This window comes from Fringilla coelebs (genome assembly GCF_963513975.1).
Source record: "Fringilla coelebs genome assembly, chromosome: 29".
In the NCBI taxonomy this organism is placed as follows: Eukaryota; Metazoa; Chordata; class Aves; order Passeriformes; family Fringillidae; genus Fringilla; species Fringilla coelebs.
Genome location: NC_140055.1, coordinates 47,260 through 66,609, shown reverse-complemented (window position 1 = coordinate 66,609; position 19,350 = coordinate 47,260). Strand labels below are relative to the sequence as shown.

General features: G+C 53.7%; 2 protein-coding genes across 3 annotated transcripts; one reads left to right on the top strand and one right to left on the bottom strand.

The window, feature by feature from the left end:
- Window positions 1–517: 517 nt before the first annotated feature.
- On the top strand, window positions 518–15,587 carry POGZ (pogo transposable element derived with ZNF domain). 2 transcript variants are annotated; one of them, XM_084222976.1, is made up of 18 exons: window positions 518–876; window positions 3,367–3,491; window positions 4,206–4,381; window positions 4,848–4,956; window positions 5,499–5,678; window positions 6,150–6,368; window positions 6,620–6,729; window positions 6,995–7,305; window positions 7,747–7,901; window positions 8,501–8,601; window positions 8,847–8,993; window positions 9,394–9,525; window positions 10,012–10,166; window positions 10,776–10,916; window positions 11,550–11,609; window positions 12,008–12,120; window positions 12,412–12,436; window positions 12,708–15,587. In XM_084222976.1, exons 2-18 carry the CDS (start codon window positions 3,368–3,370, stop codon window positions 14,227–14,229), a joined length of 3,780 nt encoding a protein of 1,259 aa, XP_084079102.1. In that variant the 5' UTR covers window positions 518–876; window position 3,367; the 3' UTR covers window positions 14,230–15,587. The 2 variants fall into 2 exon arrangements, with proteins under 2 accessions (XP_084079102.1, XP_084079101.1); XM_084222975.1 differs by having other exon boundaries at window positions 9,391–9,525.
- A 649-nt stretch (window positions 15,588–16,236) lies between these two features.
- Window positions 16,237–19,137, bottom strand: PSMB4 (proteasome 20S subunit beta 4). Its single transcript, XM_084223043.1, has 7 exons — window positions 18,978–19,137; window positions 18,462–18,668; window positions 17,916–18,062; window positions 17,610–17,691; window positions 17,287–17,415; window positions 16,630–16,718; window positions 16,237–16,363 (listed from the first exon to the last, which is right to left on the bottom strand). Exons 1-7 carry the CDS (start codon window positions 19,115–19,117, stop codon window positions 16,351–16,353), a joined length of 807 nt encoding a protein of 268 aa, XP_084079169.1. The 5' UTR covers window positions 19,118–19,137; the 3' UTR covers window positions 16,237–16,350.
- Window positions 19,138–19,350: the final 213 nt, after the last annotated feature.

Sequence of the window (19,350 nt, the reverse complement as noted above, 5' to 3'; positions counted from 1 at the left end):
TTTTTGGGGTTGTTTTACCAACACGTGCCTCAGGCGGCAGATTTTGCCCTCAGCTGGACGATTTTGGCCTCAGGCGTAGAATTTTTGCCCTCAGCTGGACGATTTTGGCCTCAGCTGGGAGATTTCGGCGGGGGAGCCCCGAGCATCCCTCAGCTGCGGGGCCTGACCGCTGCTCAGGCCCGCCCGGCCCTGCGGGGCTCTCGGGCCGCTCACACCCAGCGCGGGACACCGGCCCCGGAGCAGCGCCGGCCGCTCCTCCTGCCGCTCCCCAAGCCCTCAGCGCCTTAGAGGCGCCTCGGGACCGCAGCAGCAGCGGCGGCGGCGGATCCATGAGGGGAAGAGCCGTGAGGAGCGGGCGGGGGTCGCGACCCAGCGCCGCCATTTTCCCGCCCTTCCCCTTCCCTCCCTCAGCCGCCTCAGGGTCCGGCCCCGTGACGTCACCGCGCGCAGGCGGAAGTGACGTCAGCGGTATCCCTCCGCCGGCCAGGTCCCCTTTTTGTGTGTGTGGTGTGTGTGTTGTGTGTGTGGTGCGGCTGCGGGCGCCGCGCGCCTGTATCAGCCCGCCGGGCCCGACGACCTTTTTTTTCTTATCCCCCCCCTTTTCCGTGAGGGGTGAAGTAGAGGAGGGGGGGGGGAAAAACCCACACGCACGCCAAGCACGGAGCCGCCCCCCGGCAGAACGTACAGAGGGCGAGCAGAGCCAGGGATAATTCCTTCTTCTTCTTCATCACGATCTTCATCCTCCTCCTCCTCCTCAGCATCCCGCCAAGTGTGAGGGGGGGGGGGCCCATGCCACCTGCCCCCGTGCCCTGCGGGTCGCCTCGCCCGGAGAGCGGCGGAGCCCCGTAGGAGCTAGCGGCGGCAGCGCTGAGGAAGGTGAGGCGGGGGGCGCGGGGAAGGGGGGGATGAAGGCGGCGGGGCCCCCCGGGGGTGGCGGCGGCGGGATATGGAGATGGGGGGGATCGGTGACGGTGGAACCGGCTCGAACCGCCCGGGAATGGGGGAGAAGGAGGGAATGAAGGAGGGGGGGCGGCAGGGCCGGAGCGCGCCGTACACAAAGCGGTGGCGGGAGGAGGAGGAGGCGAAGAGCAGGAGGAGGAGGAGGAGAAGGAGGAGGGAGGGCTCGGGGTGCCGAGGAGGGGCCGGGGAGGAGCCGCGGCGGCTCCGGCGGCCGCTCCCGCCGGGCCCGGGCGGGCGCTGAGGGACGCGGAGGGATCCGCGCGCAGCCCTCACGGCCCGGGGGGCGCGGTGAAGCGGCCGCCCTCAGGGGAGGGGGGCGGCGGTGATGCGGCTCCGCCGCCGCTCCCTCCGCGCACCCCTCCCGCCATACCGGGGGTCTCCTCACGGTCCCCTCACGGTCGCCCCCCGGTCGTCACCGCCGGGGGGAGGAAGGGGCGGTCGTGTCCGTCCTTTTCCCCCTCTCCCGGTGCTGCCGCCCCCTCCTCTCTTTGGCGGCGCTGCTTCGCTGGTGGGCGGCCATGTTGGGCACGGGGATTATTTTTCGCTCTCTTTCTTAGCCGCCACAATACGCTGAGGGTGTGTGTGGGGGCTTTTCCCGGAGTTCGCGGGAGAGGCGGCCTTTTCCCGGTTTTTAGGGGAGGCTAAGGCAAAGGGGAGGGTCTGGGATCAGCGGTTTGCAGGGTGAGACCACCCCCCATCATCCTCGGCCTGCTGGTGCTTCACCTTCGCTGAGTGAGTGCCCCTGTCCAGCGCCGTGAGGGGAGGGAGTCCCTCGGCCGCAGGGACTGGGGAGCCCGCTCTTCTTCCTCGGGGATTTGGGATTGGCGTTCCAGCCTTTTCCTGAGAGATCTGGGATTGCCATCCCAGCGCTCCTCCTCAGGGATCCCACCTGTCTCTTCAGGGTTCTGGGATTTCCATCCCATCCCTTTCCTCAGGGACCTGGCATTGGGATTCCAACCTTCTCCTCAGGGATTTGGGATCGCCATCCCACCCGTCTTCCCAGTTTTTCGTGTCGCTGTCCTGTCCCTCCAGTGTCATCCTCAGCAGCAGCTATGTCCCCTCATCCCACCCTGATCCAAGCAGGAAAAAATGGGAAAGCTCCTCGTTTTCTCCCCTGCCCAAGCTGGGATTCCAAAACTCCTGGGAGAGGCTCAGGAGTGCAGGAATTCCCTCCCTCCAGCAGGATTTGGGATTTGGGATTCCATCCCCAAAATCCCTCGAGGCTGCTGCTCCGAAAATTCTCAGTGCTTGGGGTTTTCCTGGAATTCCCTGGGGCTGGGCTGTGCCAGGGAGCTGGGGAGGGATGGGATCCTGCTTCCCAAAGACCCGATTTTATTGGGATTCACTGGATTTTATTGGGATTCATCTGATCCCAGCGTGGTCAGAGGATGGGAGGGATCCCACCAGAAAAATTCCCAAAGGTGCTGGAAAAAACAACAACAACAAAAAATTAAAAAATCAAAATAAAGCATTTTAGAGGCTTTTAATGATTAATTAGCACAAATTAAAACTGATTATAAATGGAATGAGGTTTTTCCTGATTTTTTATGGATGGGAAGGTGAAGGTTGAAATCCCAAAGGAAATTTGCTTTTTGTTTCCCAAATTCCTCAAAATTCCCAGAATTTTCCCAATTCCTAAATCATTCCTGATATTTTTGGGATAATTTTTCCACCTTCCCGAGGCCTGGAGGTGAGGAATTTTTTGGGAAGAGGCAGGAGAGCGTTCCAAGGTCCTGCCTGTGGGATGGGAGACAACAAAATCCTGTTTTTTTTCCCTCATTCCAGGAAATTTTTCCACAATTCCCCCCATCCCAGGCTGAAGTGATGGAGAGAATTCCTAGGGTGGGAAGCTGTGGTTAATTTTTGTTTTTATCCCTGCAAATTTTTCCTTTGATCCCAGAATTCTTGGAATTCTCCTCCCAGTGCTTTTATTTTTGTTTTATACTAATTTTAATTAAAAGCCCCCAAACTGAAGCTCCTGCTGCTTATTCCAAGCTGGGAATTTTGGGATAACCAAAAATCCTTTGGGATTTTTTTAAATCTTAAATTTTTTGGATTTAAAATTTTTAAACCCATGAAATTACCTGGAATTCCTCGGTGGGAGAGGGAAAATATTTCAATTTTTAGTCAATCCTGGGGATTTTTATCCCAAATTCCACAGATTCCCTTGGAAAGAAACAGATTTTGAACCAGAGAAATAACCTGGAATTCCTTAGTGGGAGAGGAGGGAAAAAATTCCAATCTTATGTCAAATCCAGGAATTTTCCACAAATTTCCCTGGAAAAAAAGCCAGAAATTTTGGGATCTAAAACCAACCCAAACCCATTATTCCCATTCCTTCCCTTGGAAAAAATATCCCTGTGAGTTTTTTTAGTGCCAAATTCCCTTTTTTTCCCATTTTTCCAGGATGGCAGACACGGATCTTTTCATGGAATGTGAGGAGGAGGAGCTGGAGCCATGGCAGAAAATCAGCGACGTCATCGAGGACTCCGTGGTGGAGGATTACAATTCCATGGAAAAAAACCCCACAGGTCATTTCCCCCTTTTCCCTCTTCATTTTCCCCAATTTTCCCCCTTTTCCAACTTCATTGTCCCCTTTTCCCACTGTTGTTTCCCATTTTTCTCAGAGGCTTTTCCATATTTCCCACAGAATTTTCTCACTTACATTTCCCCTTTCCCCACGGATTTTTTTCCCCCACATTCCCATGGATTTTCCCGTGGATTATGCCCTTCTTCCCACTTAATTTTGTCCCTTTTCCCCCCACTTATTTTCCCCCTTTCCCCATGGATTTTTACCCCCCCTTTCCCCATGGATTTTTACCCCCCCTTTCCCAATGGATTTTTACCCCCCCTTTCCCCATGGATTTTTACCCCCCCTTTCCCCATGGATTTTTACCCCGCCTTTCCCCATGGATTTTTGCCCGCCTTTCCCCATGGATTTTTCCCCCTTTTCCCCATGGATTTTTCCCTCTTTTCCCCATGGATTTGCCCCCCTTTCCCCATGGATTTTTGCCCCCCTTTCCCCATGGATTTTTGCCCCCCTTTCCCCATGGATTTTCCCCCCTTTCCCCATGGATTTTTCCCCATGGATTTTTCCCCCCTTTCCCCATGGATTTTTCCCCCTTTCCCCATGGATTTTTCCCCCTTTCCCCATGGATTTTTCCCCATGGATTTTCCCCCCTTTCCCCATGGATTTTTCCCCATGGATTTTCCCCTTTCCCACGGGCGCTGGGGCTGTTTTCCAGGCGGGAATGCCGCTGTCCAGCCGGGCGGGCAGTCGCTGCTGCTGGCGCAGAGCCCCGCGCCCGGCCTGGGGGCCGTGGTCACGCAGCCTCTGCTGCGGCCGGTGCAGCTGATGCAGAACGCCAACCACGGCACCAACCCGCCCGCGGGCACCCAGCCCATCTTCATCACCACCCAGGTGAGCTGCCGGCGAATCCCTGGGAGAGCTGTGCTTTCCCGGGAAAAACTCCCGTTCCTCGCTCCGTCTTTGGTGCTGCTTTTCCTGTCGCGCCGAAATCCCCCGGGGCTGTGGGATGGGGGTTGGAGCCCAGTGAGTGTTTGGCTCAACAAAGCTCCAAACCTTCCCCAGTCCTGAACTCCAAACTCCTATCCTGATCTCAATCCTAAAGCTCAACCCAAATTCTAAACCCAGTCCTAAATCCCAATCCTAAACCCCAAAACCCAACCCCAGTCCCATGTGGTTTTTAGGTTTGTTTGGGATATTTTTTGGGGTTGGAATTCCTTCAGGAATGGCCCAGGGGTGATGGATCCGTTGGATTCCAGGGCTTATTTTTGAGTTGGTTTGGGATGTTTTTGGGTTGCTGTGGGACGGTTTTGGGTTGGTTTGGGACGGTTTTGGGGCTGATGCATCCCTTGGGTTCCAGGGGTTCCCAGTGCAGAACGTCCGGCCCGTGCAGAGCCCCATGAACCAGGTGGGCATCGTGCTCAATGTCCAGCAGGGCCAGACTGTCCGGCCAATCACCCTCGTGCCAGGTAATTAATTCATTAGTCAAATGAGAACCATTCAGTAATAGCTAGTAACGGGAATAATGCTAATAATGATGGTGGTGGTGAGGTGTGGCCAGTGCAGAGCCCCATGAGCCCGCCCCCCTTGTGCCGGGTACTACTACTACTAATTATTAATAATAGTCTATAATAATAATAGTAATAACAAAGACAAGTGGCCAGTGCAGAACCCCATGGGCCAAGTGGGCCCCATCACCCTTGTGCCAGGTGATCATCATTAATAATAATCATCATTAATAAAAATAAAAGCGGGAAATCCCAAATAAAGCTGTAAATCCCAAATAAAGCCATAAATCCAGTATTTCCTGGGACTGGGGTTGGATCACGGCTCTCTTTGTCTTTGAAGCCCCAGGTACCCAGTTTGTTAAACCAGCAGTTGGGATTGACTAATTCCAGATACAGTTTCCTAACTCAGGATTGCTTGCACCTGGATTAAAGCTGTAAATCCCAAATTTCTCCTGGATTTTTTTGGGACTGGGGTTGGATCACGGCTCTCTTTGTCTTTGAAGCCCCAGGTACCCAGTTTGTTAAACCAGCAGTTGGCGTTCCCCAGGTGTTCTCGCCGGTGGCGCAGGTGCGGCCGGGCAGCGCCGGGCCCGGCCGGCCGGCCACCAACGCCTTCGCCACGGTCATCCCGGCCACGCTGACCCTGCGCAGCACCGTGCCCCAGGCCCAGGCGCCCCAGCAGAGTGAGTCACCGAGTTCCTGATCACATCCCAAATTCCTGATCCTGGCCCGAGTTCCTGATCACATCCCAAATTCCTGATCCTCACCCGAGTTCCTGATCATATCCCAAATTCCTGATCCTGGCCCGAGTTCCTGATCATATCCCAAATTCCAGATCCTGGCCCGAGTTCCTGATCCTATCCCAAATTCCTGCAGGAAATCTCTTGGAAAAATCTGTGGGAGTTGAGGGGCGGCGTTGGGAGTTGGGCCTGAGTTCGCTTTTGTGTCAGAGTTTATTCACAGGTTAGGAAGTGAGGAGAATCTGGGGCAGTTTGAGTAAAAAGTGGTTCAGTTTGGGAATTCCTGGCTGGAATTTCACTGGAATTTTGTCCACTGGAATTTCTGGTGGAGTCTCAAGGAGGGACTGGAGGAGGTGGCTGAATTCCCACCCCAGTTGCCGCCAGGAATTGTATGGAATCCTCTCTCCCCTGCAGTGAGCATCGCCAGCTTCGTGACGGTGAAGCGCCCGGGTGTGCCTGGCGACGGCGGTGGCAGCGCCGGCGGCCCCGAGGTGGCCAAGCTGGTGAACACGCTGGGCACGGTGCCCTCGCTGGCCCACGGCCCCGCCGCGCTGGCCGTGGCCAACAGCAGCCCCGGCACCGGCCAGCGCGGCGCTGCCAGCGAGGCCTCGGCCTCAGCCGCGCCCCGCAAAGGTACATCCCAGGAATTCCGCCCTGCCGGGAGGCAGGACTGGGTTTCAGGGCTGCTCTGGGTTCTTGGGAGGAAAGAGGTGGTTTAAATGGTTTTTGGGATAAAGGGTAGAAAAGAGAAAAATGGGGGATTTTGGGAGGCTTTGTGGGATAAAGGCTGTGTTGGGAATTTTCTTGGGATTAACGAGTGTCTGGGGCAGGGGAGAAGTGGGAATGGCGGCACTGGGAGCTGATCCTTGTTTGTCCCACTGCAGGCAGCTCCTCTCCCCTTCCCAGCCTGGACTTCCAGGATGGGGGCCGCAAGGTCTGTCCCAAGTGCGACTCACAGTTCCGCGTCATCGAGGCGCTACGGGGCCACATGTGTGTAAGTCATCATCCTGGGACTGGGGAGATCTAGGCCTGGCTTAACGAGCGGGCATTCATTCTAGACCTAGTCTAAGGAGTGGGGATTCATTCTAGACCCAGTTTAACAAGTGGGGATTCATTCTAGACCCAGTTCAATGTCTCCAAATTCATTGTCACAGCCCCAGTTTAACAACCAGGGGTTAATCCCAGCCCCAGCTCACTGTCTCTCATTAATTACCCCATCCCAAATTAACAAACAGCCGGTAATTGCCCTGTTTCCGCAGTACTGCTGCCCGGAGCTGGTGGAATTCCTGAAGAAACGCAAATCCCTGGATTCCGAGCCCACCCCGCCCTCGGCCAAGGCCCCCTCGCCCGCCCAGGGCGCAGCCCCGGCCCCGCCCCCGACCCCGCCCAAGGCCGCGCCTGAGCCAGGTGAGGGTGGGGCCGACCCCGCCCAGGCCAAGCTGATCATGCTGGTGGATGAGTTCTACTACGGGCGGGACGGGGGCAAGGGGGCGGCCGTGCCACCCTGCCCCAGGGTGCCCACCTCCTTCCGCTGCCCCCACTGCACCAAGCGCCTCAAGAACAACATCCGGTGAGCCATCAGCCCTTAAATAGCCCTTAATTATCCATTAATTACCTGGGAATAACCAAAAATGGGATGGGAATGGTGTGGGAGTGATGGGCAGTGGGATGGGGGCACCACTGCCCCCACTGCGCCAAGCACTCTAAGAACAGCATCCCGTGAGCTGTTATCTGTTAATTAATTATCTGTTAATTATCTGGGAATAACCCAGGAATAAGCTGGGATTGTGGGAGTTATGTGGGAATGGGCTGGGATTGTGGGAGTTATGTGGGAATGGGCTGGGATTGTGGGAAGACCATGGGCACTCCTCAAGAACAACCCCCGTGAGGAATTATCCAGGGATTTCCCAGGAATAACCCATGAGTAACCCCAAACCAAGCTGGCAGCGATGCACAGAGTGCGTTTTCTGGGGATGAGGAACGGGAATCTCTTGGAATTGCACCCCTGCAGGTTCATGAACCACATGAAGCACCACGTGGAGCTGGACCAGCAGAACGGCGAGGTGGACGTGCACACCATCTGCCAGCACTGTTACCGCCACTTCAGCACCCCCTTCCAGCTGCAGTGCCACCTGGAGAACGTGCACAGCCCCTACGAGTCCAGCAGTCAGTCCTTCTCCTGGTTTTCTTTGGGATTCACCTGGGAATTTCCTTTTGGATTCATCGGGGTTTTGGGCGGGGAAAATTGTTGCTCCTCCCTCGGCCCTTGCTTGAGGTCACCACAAAATCCACCCGAGATTCCAGCCAAGTTTCACTTCCCCAGTCCAAATTTTACCTGGAGAATGTGCACAGCTCCTCAAAGTCCACCAGGCCATGCTTTTCCAGGGATTTTTTATCCCTAAATTGGGATTTTCCTCCTGGATTTAGTGGGAATTTATGGAAGGAGAGTTGTTGCTCCTCCCTCGCCCCTTACTCAAGGTCACCACAAAATCCACCCCAAATCCCAGCCAAGTTTCATTTCTCCAGCCCAAGTTCCACCTTCTGCCTTTTCCCTCTTCTCTTCCCTCTTTTCTTTCCCCCTTTTTCCTGCTTTTTCTCCTTTCCCTCTTTTCCCTTTTCCTGCTTTTTCCCCTTTCCCTCTTTTCCCTTTTTTCCCTTTTCCTGCTTTTCCCTCTTCCTCTTTTCCCCCCTTCTCCCTTTCCCCACACCTCCAACTCCCACATTTTCCCCAACTTCTGCCTGTTTTTCCCTGTTTTTTGGGGCAGCCAAGTGCAAGATCTGCGAGTGGGCGTTCGAGAGCGAGCCGCTCTTCCTGCAGCACATGAAGGACACCCACAAACCTGGGGAGATGCCCTATGTCTGCCAGGTATGGAAAACCCACGCAATTCCCACCTGGAATTCCCAGTTCCCCCCCTAAAAATTCCATCGTTGTTCCCTGTGTGTGCCAGGTATGGAATTTTCCCCGTTAATCGGGATTTCCCCACACCCTGCTGAAATGCCCCAAATCCCAGGATTTTTCCCCCGTTTTCACACATCCTGCTCAAACGCCCCCGCTCCCTGGATTTGCCCGGCCGCAGTCCCAGTGTTGCCGGGTGTTCCCGGATTTTCCAGGTGTGCCAGTACCGCTCGTCGCTGTACTCGGAGGTGGACAGCCACTTCCGGCTGATCCACGAGGACACGCGGCACCTGCTGTGCCCCTACTGCCTCAAGGTGTTCAAGAACGGCAACGCCTTCCAGCAGCACTTCATGAGGCACCAGGTGAGCCCCAGCTCCCGGCAGTTCCTGGGAAAAATGCCTCCTTAATATCAGAAATAATTAGTACCTGCTTAATAATTATTATCTATTAATAATCACTTCCAGAAGAGCGCGTACCGCTGCAACAAGTGCCGCCTGCAGTCTTAGTGTCCACTCAATGCTCAATAAACATTTGATAGCTACTTAGTAACTGTTAAATAATTAATAAATAATAATTAATTCATACTAATCATTGCTCTTTTCCAGAAGAGCGTGTACCACTGCAACCAGTGCAGTTTTCAGTCCTAATACCCATTCAGTACTCAATAAACAATTGATACCTATTGAGTAACTAATAAACAATCAATGCCTAATGAAACAATTAATAATTAATTAATTAACGCTGATGGATTTCTTCCAGAAGAAGAGCGTGTACCACTGCAACAAGTGCCGCCTGCAGTTCCTGTTTGCCAAGGACAAGATCGAGCACAAGCTGCAGCACCACAAAACCTTCCGCAAGCCCAAGCAGCTCGAGGGGCTCAAACCCGGCACCAAGGCACGGCCGGCCCGGGAAAATCCCGGAAAAATCCCGGGAAAATTCCTGGGAAAAATCCCTGGGAGTTTTCTTGGCTGGGGGTGGTGGGGATGGGGAAAGGGCTGGGATTAAGGGGGGATTTGGTGGGAGGGGGGTTTATGGGATTGAGTGGAGTTTTTATGGCGTTTGGTGTGTGGTGGGATTCCTTGGGAGTTTACTGGGATTCCTTGGGAATTTCATGGGATTCCTTGGGAATTTACTGGGATTCCTTGGGAATTTAATGGGATTCCTTGGGAATTTACTGGGATTCATTGCATTTTGTGGAATCACTTGGGAATTGCCTGGGGTTCATGGGATATCTCCTGTGATTAATTGGACATTTCCTGGAGTTAATTGGTTTCCTTCATGGAGCTAGTTGGGTGTTTCATGGCATCGGTTGGGAATTCATCTAAGCCCCAGATTCCCTGTGGAAAATCCCAATTTCCCTGTTTTTTTGTGCTCCCCCAGGTGACGATCCGCGCCTCCCGGGGCCAGCCTCGCTCGCTGCCGCTGGAGCCTTCCCACGGGATGGGCCCGGATCCGGCGCCCCTGGGATCCTCCTCCGACCCCCAGCCCCTCTTCCTGTGCCACCGCAACGCCCCCCGCAGAGCCGGCAAAAAAACGTCAGCGCTTTTCCGGGAAAAACGGGAATTTGGGGCAAAACGTGAATTTGGGGGAAAAACGGGAATTTGGGGCAAAAACGGGAATTTCGGGGAAAATTTAGGGGGAAGAACGGGAATTTGGGGAATCCCCAGCCACCATGGGATCCTCAAGAGAGCCAGCAAAGAAAAAGTCAGTGTTTTTCCTGGAAAAAACAGGGATTTTGGAGAAAGTTGAGGGAAAACCAAGGAAAATGCGGGAGTTTGGGGAAAGAATGGGAATTTTGGGGTTCCCCGGCCACTGAAGCGTCCCCAAGAGAGCTGGCAGGAAAACATCACTGATTCAGTGGGACAAAAAGGGGAAATTTTGGGAGAAAATTGTGTCGTTCTGGGGAAAAAAATGTGAATTCTGAGGCTGGTTTAGAGAGGTGGAGCTGGGAAACAGGGAATTAAAGCTGAAATTCCATCTTGAAATTTATTGATAGTATTGATGATTTAATATTAGTGGATAAACATTGATTAGTTTAAAATAAGAATTAATTTGTAGCAAAAGCCCATCCCAAATGCTCCCAGCCCCTTTCCTCGCCCTCCCCCAGTCCCGCTTTGACGGATTTTGCCATTTTTTTGCCCCAGGAGCGGCCTGGGCCGGCAGACGTGCCTGGAGTGCAGCTTCGAGATCCCCGACTTCCCCAACCACTTCCCCACCTACGTGCACTGCTCCCTGTGCCGCTACAGCACCTGCTGCTCCCGCGCCTACGCCAACCACATGATCAAGTACAGGATTTGGGGCAAAAACGGGGAAAAATGGGGAAAAACAGGGGAAAATGGGGGAAAAATGGCAAAAAATGGGGGGAAATGGGGGAATTCCTGCTGCTCCCGCGACTATGCCAACCACCTGATGAAGGATGGAAAAATCTGGGATCTGGGGACAATTTTGGGCTCCTGAGCGGTTTCCCAGTGTTTTAAAGGGGATTTTTTATGGGTTTGTAGGTGATTGTTACAGGGTGTTTTTTTTTGATATTTTATATGGATTTATGGAGGGTTTTGTAATATTTTAAAGGGGATTTTATGGAGTTTCATTGGGAAGGTTATCAGGTTTTAGATGAGATTTTGTGTGGATATTATAGGGGAATTTTTATAGATTATATAGTCTATTTCCTGTGGATTTGTAGGGTGTTTTTTAGGATATGTTACATAATCTTACAGGGAATTTCCTATTAATTTTTTAGCATATTTATATGAATTTTATACGATATTTTCTATGGATTCATCATGTGTTTTACCTGATTTTTAGGGAATTTAATAGGGTTTTATAGGGGATTTTTTATTATTTCTGGGGTGTTTTCTTGGATTTTACAGTCCTTTCTCCAGATTATCCCTGACTTTGCCACCTCTTTCCCTCCCCAGCAACCACGTTCCCCGGAAAAGCCCCAAATATTTGGCTTTGTTCAAGAACTACACGGCCAGGTATGGAAAAAACTCCAAAAATCCCAATTGCAGGGGAATTCCAGCCCCTGGGAATTCCTGCCCTTTGCCATTCTGGGGGAAAATCCAGGGATTTTGGGATTTATGGGTCCCATTGCGGGGGGAATTTTACATTTTAATTGTTAATAATTATTATTTAATGTTCAATTGTTATCAATATTTTAATATAAATTTGATGACTAACAGTAAACAATTAATAATGATTTAGTTAGCAATTATTTAGTTATTAATCATGGGTTGGACCCATTTTTATATCTGATATTAAAGTTTATTTCTTTTTCTCCTCCAATTTTCCTTCCTTTTTCTTTCACCTCTTTTTTCCTTTTTTCCCCTTTTTGCCCCTTTTTCCCATTTTCCCTCCTTTTTCCCCCATTTCCCAGCGGGGTGAGGCTCTCGTGCTCCTCCTGCCTCTTCGTCACCTCCGAGGGTGATTCCATGGCCAAACATTTGGTGTTCAACCCCTCCCACGAGTCCAGCAACATCATTGTCCAAGGTAAAACTGGGAAAAAAAAACGGGAAAATGGGAAAAACCTGGAATTCCAGCCAAAATCCAAAAGATCTTCACATTCTGGAGCTCGGGTTGGGAATAAACTGAATTAATTTTCCTTTTTTTAATGGGATGGAAATTCAGGATTCATTCCTGAGGGGGCTTGGTTGGATTCCAGCTTTTCCAAGAATTCCCACAGATCCCAAATTCCTCTGAAATAAAATTAAATAGAAGTAAAATCCTAAAACACTTCAAGTGAATCAGAATAAAAACTAGAAATAGTCTGTTTTATTCCAGGGCCTTCTTGGATATCACATTCCAGGTAAGCCCGAAATTCTGTTTATCCTCATCCCTCCCGGTCCCTGGGATTGGGAATTTTTTTCCTCCCCTTTTTTCCCTTTTCTCTCCCTTTCCCCCCTCATTTTTCTCCCCTTTTCCTCCCTCCCTTTCCCTCCCTATTCTCCCTTTTTTCCTCCCCTTTTTGTTCCCTGTATTTTTTCCTTACCCCCGTTTTTCCCCCTTTTCTCTCCTTTTCTCCTCTTTTTCCCTCCCAAACACCTCAAATATTTCATTTTCCCAACGCCCCTTTCCAGGCACACCCAGGACACGCCGCAGCCGCCTCCCTGCCCAACCCCATCCCCTCCTCCCCCCTCAAAGCCCCAAACGCCCCAAAAACCCCAGACCCTGCCCCAGACCCTGCCCCAGACCCTGCCCCCGAGCCCCCCGGAGCCCCCGCCGCCGCAGCCCCCCGCCGCCGCCCCGCAGCAGGAGCCCGAGCCCCCGCGGAAGGAGCCGCTGTCGGTGCGGAAGCTGCGCGTGGTTCTGTTCGCGCTCTGCTCCAGCACCGAGCAGGCGGCCCGGCATTTCCGCAACCCCCCGCGCCGCATCCGCCGCTGGCTGCGCCGCTTCCAGGCCTTCCAGGACGACCGCCCCGAGCTGCCCGAGGGCAAATACCTCAGCCTGGAGGCCGAGGAGAAGCTGGCCGAGTGGGTGCTGACGCAGCGCGAGCAGCAGCTGCCGGTCAACGAGGAGACGCTCTTCCAGAAGGCCACCAAGATCGGCCGGGCCCTGGAGGGCGGCTTCCAGATCTCCTACGAGTGGGCCGTGAGGTTCATGCTGCGGCACCACCTCAGCACCCACACGCGCCGCGGCGTCGCCCACCCGCTGCCCAAGGAGATCCAGGGCAACGCCGGCACCTTCATCGAGTTCGTGCAGCGCCAGATCCACGCGCAGGAGCTGCCGCCGGCCATGATCGCCGCCGTGGACGAGATCTCCCTGTTCCTGGACGCGGAGGTCCTGGGCAGCGACGACCGCAAGGAGAGCGCGCTGCAGACCGTGGGCAACGGCGAGCCGTGGTGCGAGCTGGTGCTGACCCTGCTGGCCGATGGCGGCGTGCTCCCCGCCCTGGTCATCTGCAGGGGCCGCCCGCCCCGCCCGGCCGCGCTGCCCGAGTCCATCCTGCTGGAGTCCAAGGAGGGCGGCTGCGGCGACGACGAGATCATGGAGCTGTGGGCGGCCAGGGTGTGGAGGAAGCACCGGGAGTGCCGGGGCGGCGCGTCCAAGGGGATGCTGGTGCTGGATTGCCACCGGACGCACCTGTCCGAGGAGGTGCTGGCCGTGCTCAGCGCGGCCGGAGCGCTGCCGGCCGTCATCCCGGCGGGCTGCAGCTCCCGCACCCAGCCGCTGGACGTGTGCGTCAAGAGATCCCTGAAAAGTTTCCTCCACAAGAAATGGAGAGAACGGGCGAGAGATCTGGTGGATTCCGACTCCTCCGCGCTGCTCCAGCTGCTGCTGGGGTGGCTGGGAGAAGCTCTGGAAATCCTCGGGAATTGCCCGGAATTGATCCGTAAATCTTTCCTGGTGGCCAGCGTCCTGCCGGGGCCGGCCGGGGGTTCGGGATCGCCGCGGCGCAACGGCGACGAGCAGGAGGAGCTGATCGCTGCCATGGAAGAGAGGCTGAAGATCGCCAAGAGCAGGGAATCGTCCCCGGAATTCCCGGAGAACGACGACCCCGAGGCCGACCCCGAAATCCTGCACCGGCTCTTCGAGGGCGAGAGCGAGGCGGAGTCGTTCTATGGCTTCGAGGAGGCGGATTTGGAGCTGATGGAAATTTGAGAATTCCCGGAAAAAAGGAAAAAAAAAAACGGGACGAATTCGTCCCGGGAATTCCTGGGTTTGGAGAGGCCGGGAGGGGAAGGGGCGTTCCCTGGTTTTGGGCCCGAAAACTGAAGGATATTCCAAGGTTTTGGCCGCAGAAATGGAAGGGTGTTCCCAGTTTCTGGCCCCCAACCTTCAAGGCTGTTCCCTGTTTTTTGGCGATCCAAACGTGTCCCAGAAATTGAAGGCTATTCCCAGTTTTCTGCCCCAAAAAGTGAAGGCCATCCCCCATTTTTGGCCCCCAAAATGAAAGGAAATTCCCTGGTTTTGTCCCCCAAAATTAAAGGATGTTCCCTGGTTTTGGAGAGCCAAATGCGCCCCAGAAATTAAAGGACATTCCCATTTTTAAGCCCCAAAAACCCCAGGATATTCTCAAATTTTTGGCCCCAAACCAAAGGACATTCCCAGTTTTGGGGACAGATGAGATCCCAGTTCCCAGCGGATTTCTGGGATTTTTGTGGAGTCGCCGTTTCCGCCGATTTTTTGGGAGGATTTTCATGGCTTTTTTTTTAAATTTAAAAAAAAAACTGAAAAAAAGAAAAAAACTTGGATTCACTGTGTTGGTATTTCCTTGGAATTCTCTCTCGTGGGTGGATATTTTTTGGGAATTTTCTTTACCTCACTTGTACCATAATTCCTGGTTTTTAGCGGTGGAGATTTGATGTTGTTTGTGCCCAGGTTTTTTTCCAAGGAGAAAAAAAATCCCCAGATTTAACTCCCAAAAAAATTTGGGGAGTTTTTCTTTCGTTTGACTTTTTTTGGAATTTAACCAAGAAAATCCCCATTTTTACGGAAAATTCCTTCAGATTGGCTGCGAAGATTCGGTTATTTTGGGGTTTTTAAAATGGAAATTGGGAATTTTGATGGAGTTTTGGTGGAATTTTAGGGAGTTTTGAGGGAATTTGGCTTGGGAATTGTGAAGCCACCCTTCCACACCGGCAGTTCTTGGGATTGGCGCTGCTTTTTCTGCCCCAACCTTGATTTTCCCAATTTCTCCCCCAAAAAATTCCCATTGGAGGGGCAGAAAACCCCAAGTTTTCCTTGGATTTCCCCTTTTTGAATCGTTAATTATCAACTTTATTTGAAAAAGAACCATCCTGGAAAACCCTGCCTTCCTTAGGGTCGGAAAATCCAGGATTTGGGACTAAAACTGTGATGAAAAACCCAAAAAAATCCATTAAAAAAAGAAGATTTTGGGTTGATTTTTCACTGCCAGCTCCGATTTTTTACCGGAATTTGCATGTTTTTAGGGATTTTTTTTTTTTAATTTAAAAATTCTTGGAATTCCCAAATTCCAGAGGCACCCAGCACCTGGTTTTCCATAAGATTTGTGGACGGGTTTTTTTTTTGGGGGGGGGGGTTTCCCGGAAGGAAAACAGGAAAAAAAAATTTTAAAAATATTCAAAATACATAAAATTTAAAAACAAAAAAATTATGGATCAGCTTGGAATTGTACAGGAGTGGAAAACATGGAATAAAAGCAGGGAAATGGATTTATAAATAAACAGTGTTTTTATTGTGGAGGGAATTCCTTCATTCCCCTGGGATTTGGGTGGAAAAATCCTGAATTTCATTAATTCTTCAGGGTCAGAATTGTTTTTTTTCTGTGGAGAATTCCTGTGTTTTTGTAAGAAAAAGTTGGGAAAGTGCTGCTGGAGGAATTTTGGGAATGGGGAGGGGGAAAATGCCATTTTAATTGAATTTTTGTGGCCTCGAAATCTCTCCAGGTTTGGGATTTTGGGGAAGAAAATCCCATGGAATGCCCCAAAATCGGGGACAGGGTTTAGGGATTCCCAGGCTCCATCCCAGAAGGGCTTTTCCCACCTCAGAAATTCCACAATTTTGGTAAAAACTGGAACCTGGTGCCACAGCATCCACCCAGAGTTCCAGAACTCCCTGAAATCTGCATTTTCCAAGAGAATTCCCATGGTTTTTTTGAGGATTTCCAAAGAACAGATGCATGGATTGGTCTTAAATGATCGATTTTATTCCCAAAAAACACCGGATTTGCCATTCCAGAGGGAAGGAAGGGACGGGATAAAAACGGGGATTGGACGAGGCAGGAGAAGCTCCTGGAGATCACTCGAAACCTCTGGAAAAATGGGAAAAGAAGGGAAAATTGGGGGTCAGAGGGGCAGGAAAAACACCTGGGTGCTCCTCAGGGAGCAGGGAACACCTGGATCTCAGAGCACCTGGACGTCACCTGGAATTCCCAATCCCGCTGAATCCAGGTGGGAATCACCTGGGTGTCCCCAGAACCCCCGGAATTCCCACATCCCAACATTCCAGGTGGGAATCACCTGGGTGTCCCCAGAACCCCCGGAATTCCCACATCCCAACATTCCAGGTGGGAATCACCTGACCACGTGGGCGATGTCCCAGTTGGCCTCCAGGGTCAGGGGCCCCTCCAGCTCCACGCCCTTCTCCGTCACCGTGGCAACCTCGTACTGCGGGAAAAGCCCGGAATTCCTCAATCCCCACCCGGAATTCCATGGGGAAAACCCTGGAATTCCGCAGGAAAAACCCCGGCATGGCACAGGAAAACCCTTCAATCTCAGGCCTGGGATTCCACGGGAAAAACCCTGGGGTTGGGATGGGATTGGAGAGGCTCCCATTGAGTTGGGGGTGGATTTTGGGATAAATGCCTGAGATTTTGGGATGGATTTGGGATACAAACTGCGCTGAAGGAGCGAGTGTCAGGCAGCGCTGCAGCAGCTCCCGGGACTGGGATGGGTTTGGGGTGGATGCCAGGGATTTGGGATGGATTTGGGGATAGATTTGGGGATGGATTTGGGGATGGATTTGGGGTGGATTTGGGGATGGATTTGGGGATGGATTTGGGATACAAACCCCGCTGAAGAAGCATCAGGCAGCGCTGCAGCAGCTCCCGGGACTGGGATGGGTTTGGGGTGGAAGCCATGGATTTGGGATGGATTTGGGGATGGATTTGGGGATGGATTTGGGGATGGTTTGGGATGGATTTGGGATGGATTTGGGATGATTTTGGATACAAACCCTGTTGAAGGAGCGAGCATCCCTGTAGTAGAGCACCTTCAGGCAGCGCTCCAGCAGCTCCCGCGCCTCCTCCCGCGTCGGGAGCCGATCCCGATCCTGGTCCCGCTCCAGCTCCGCCCGCAGCAGCGGCTGCACACGGATCGGGAACAAAGCAACAAATCCATTAAAATCACATCTTAAAACTCAAAATGTTGATTAAAAAACGACGAGCTAGAAAATAATGAACTAAAAAAGGAAACAATCTATTAAGAAATTATGAACTAAAAATAAAAACAATCAACTAATAATTTAACGATGAACGAAAGACCCGAGCCCGGGCTCACCTGGGCCAGGTAAGCCCCGAATCCTGTGGCCAGCGATGGCGCCTCGTAGGCCACGCCCAGCATGTCCACATATCCCAGGAAACTGCGGGAGAGCGGGAATCACCTGGGGAACCGGGAATTCCCCCGGGAAAGAGCAGGGAGCACCGCAGGGAAAAGCAGGAATCCCTTGGGAAGAAGGAGGCAAAACCACCCCAGGGAAAACCCCATTTCCCAGCAAAGCAGCAGGAACCACGGCAGGGAAAGGGAGCAGGAATCTCCCTGGGAAGAAGGAGGAAGCCCTGGAGCTGCCAAGGGCAGGATCCCGACCTCTCCCCGCCGTAGACGCCGGCGATGAGCACGGTGTTCCAGAGGGGGTTGATCTTGGAGCGCCGGTTGTACAGGACGCGCGTCAGCCACGAGTGCAGCGCCCGCGGGCTGTAGCTGTGCCCGTCGCCCAGCAGCTCCTCGTCGATCCTGAAATTCCAGGGAATTCTGGCCTCGGGCATCGGGGATGCGGGGATGGGAGAGCCGGGATTCAGGGGGTTGGAGCAGAGCGGGAAATGCCGCCAGACTTGGGGATGGAACGCCGGGAAATTCGGGGATTTGTGCCCGAGGAATTCCAGGGAATTCAGGGATTTGTGCCCGAGGAGTTCAGGGATTGGAACAGAGGAATCCTGGGGATTGGCACACAGAAAACATTGGGGATGGGAAATTCCCAAATCCCTGGGAATCAGCTGGGGACTGTGGGATGGGAATCTTTGAATTCCCGAGGGATTTTGGGCTGGGAATTCCCAGGAACGGATCTTCGATTTCGGGATGGGGAATCCCCGAATTCCTCAGGGATTCCGGGTTGGGAATCCCCGGGAACCTTACACCATCTGCTCCAGGAGCTGCCGCAGGTGCTGGAAATCCGCCAGGTCCCCGGAGGCGCCCAGCACAGTGGAGTCGTTGACCTTGAGGAGGCGGGAGATGCCCCGGAACCGCGCCAGGGACCCGAAGGAGCCCACGGTGTCGGCGGCCAGCATCACACCCCCGGAGAACTTCAGCCCCAGCACCGACGTGCCGGTCACCATGGGGGTCCTGGAGCACGGAGATCCCAGTCAGACCAGTCGGGATCGCGGTCACGCCGGGCGGGATCCCAGTCACACCAGTTCCCTCCCAGTCCCCCCAGTTCCCCCCAAGTTCCCTCCCAGTTCCCCCCACTTCCCTCCCAGTCCCCTCCCAGTTGCCCCCTAGTCCCCCTCAGTCCCCCCCAGTCCCCCTCAGTCCCCCCCAGTCCCCTCCCAGTTCCCCCCCAGTTCCCTCCCAGTTCCCTCCCCCACCCCCCTCAGGACCCTCCCCATCCCCCCCCACCCCCCTCAGCCCTTCCCGCGCCCCCGCTGCCCTCACAGCGTGCGGCCGGCGGGCAGCGCGGCGCGCCCGGTGCCCCGAGGGCCGATGTCGGTGTGTCCCAGAGCCCGGGGGATGTATGTTTGCCCCGGGGCCGGGCCCCCGGCCCAGAACGGCGGCGGCGCTGCCCCGACCTCCATCTTAGTCACGCCGCGATTGCGCCTGCGCCGAGGAAACGCGGCCTCTCCCAGCCGCCGTACGGAGTGGGCGTGGCCTCGCCGCCAGCTTGGGCGTGGCGACAATACCGGCCAGGGCGCGGTTCCCTCCTCAAGATGGCGGCACCCCCACGTGACGCAGAACCGGTGCGGCGGTGGGCGGGGTTTGCTCTGCGGGGTCGCGCCCAATGGGCGTGGCTTAGGGTGGTGCTGACCAA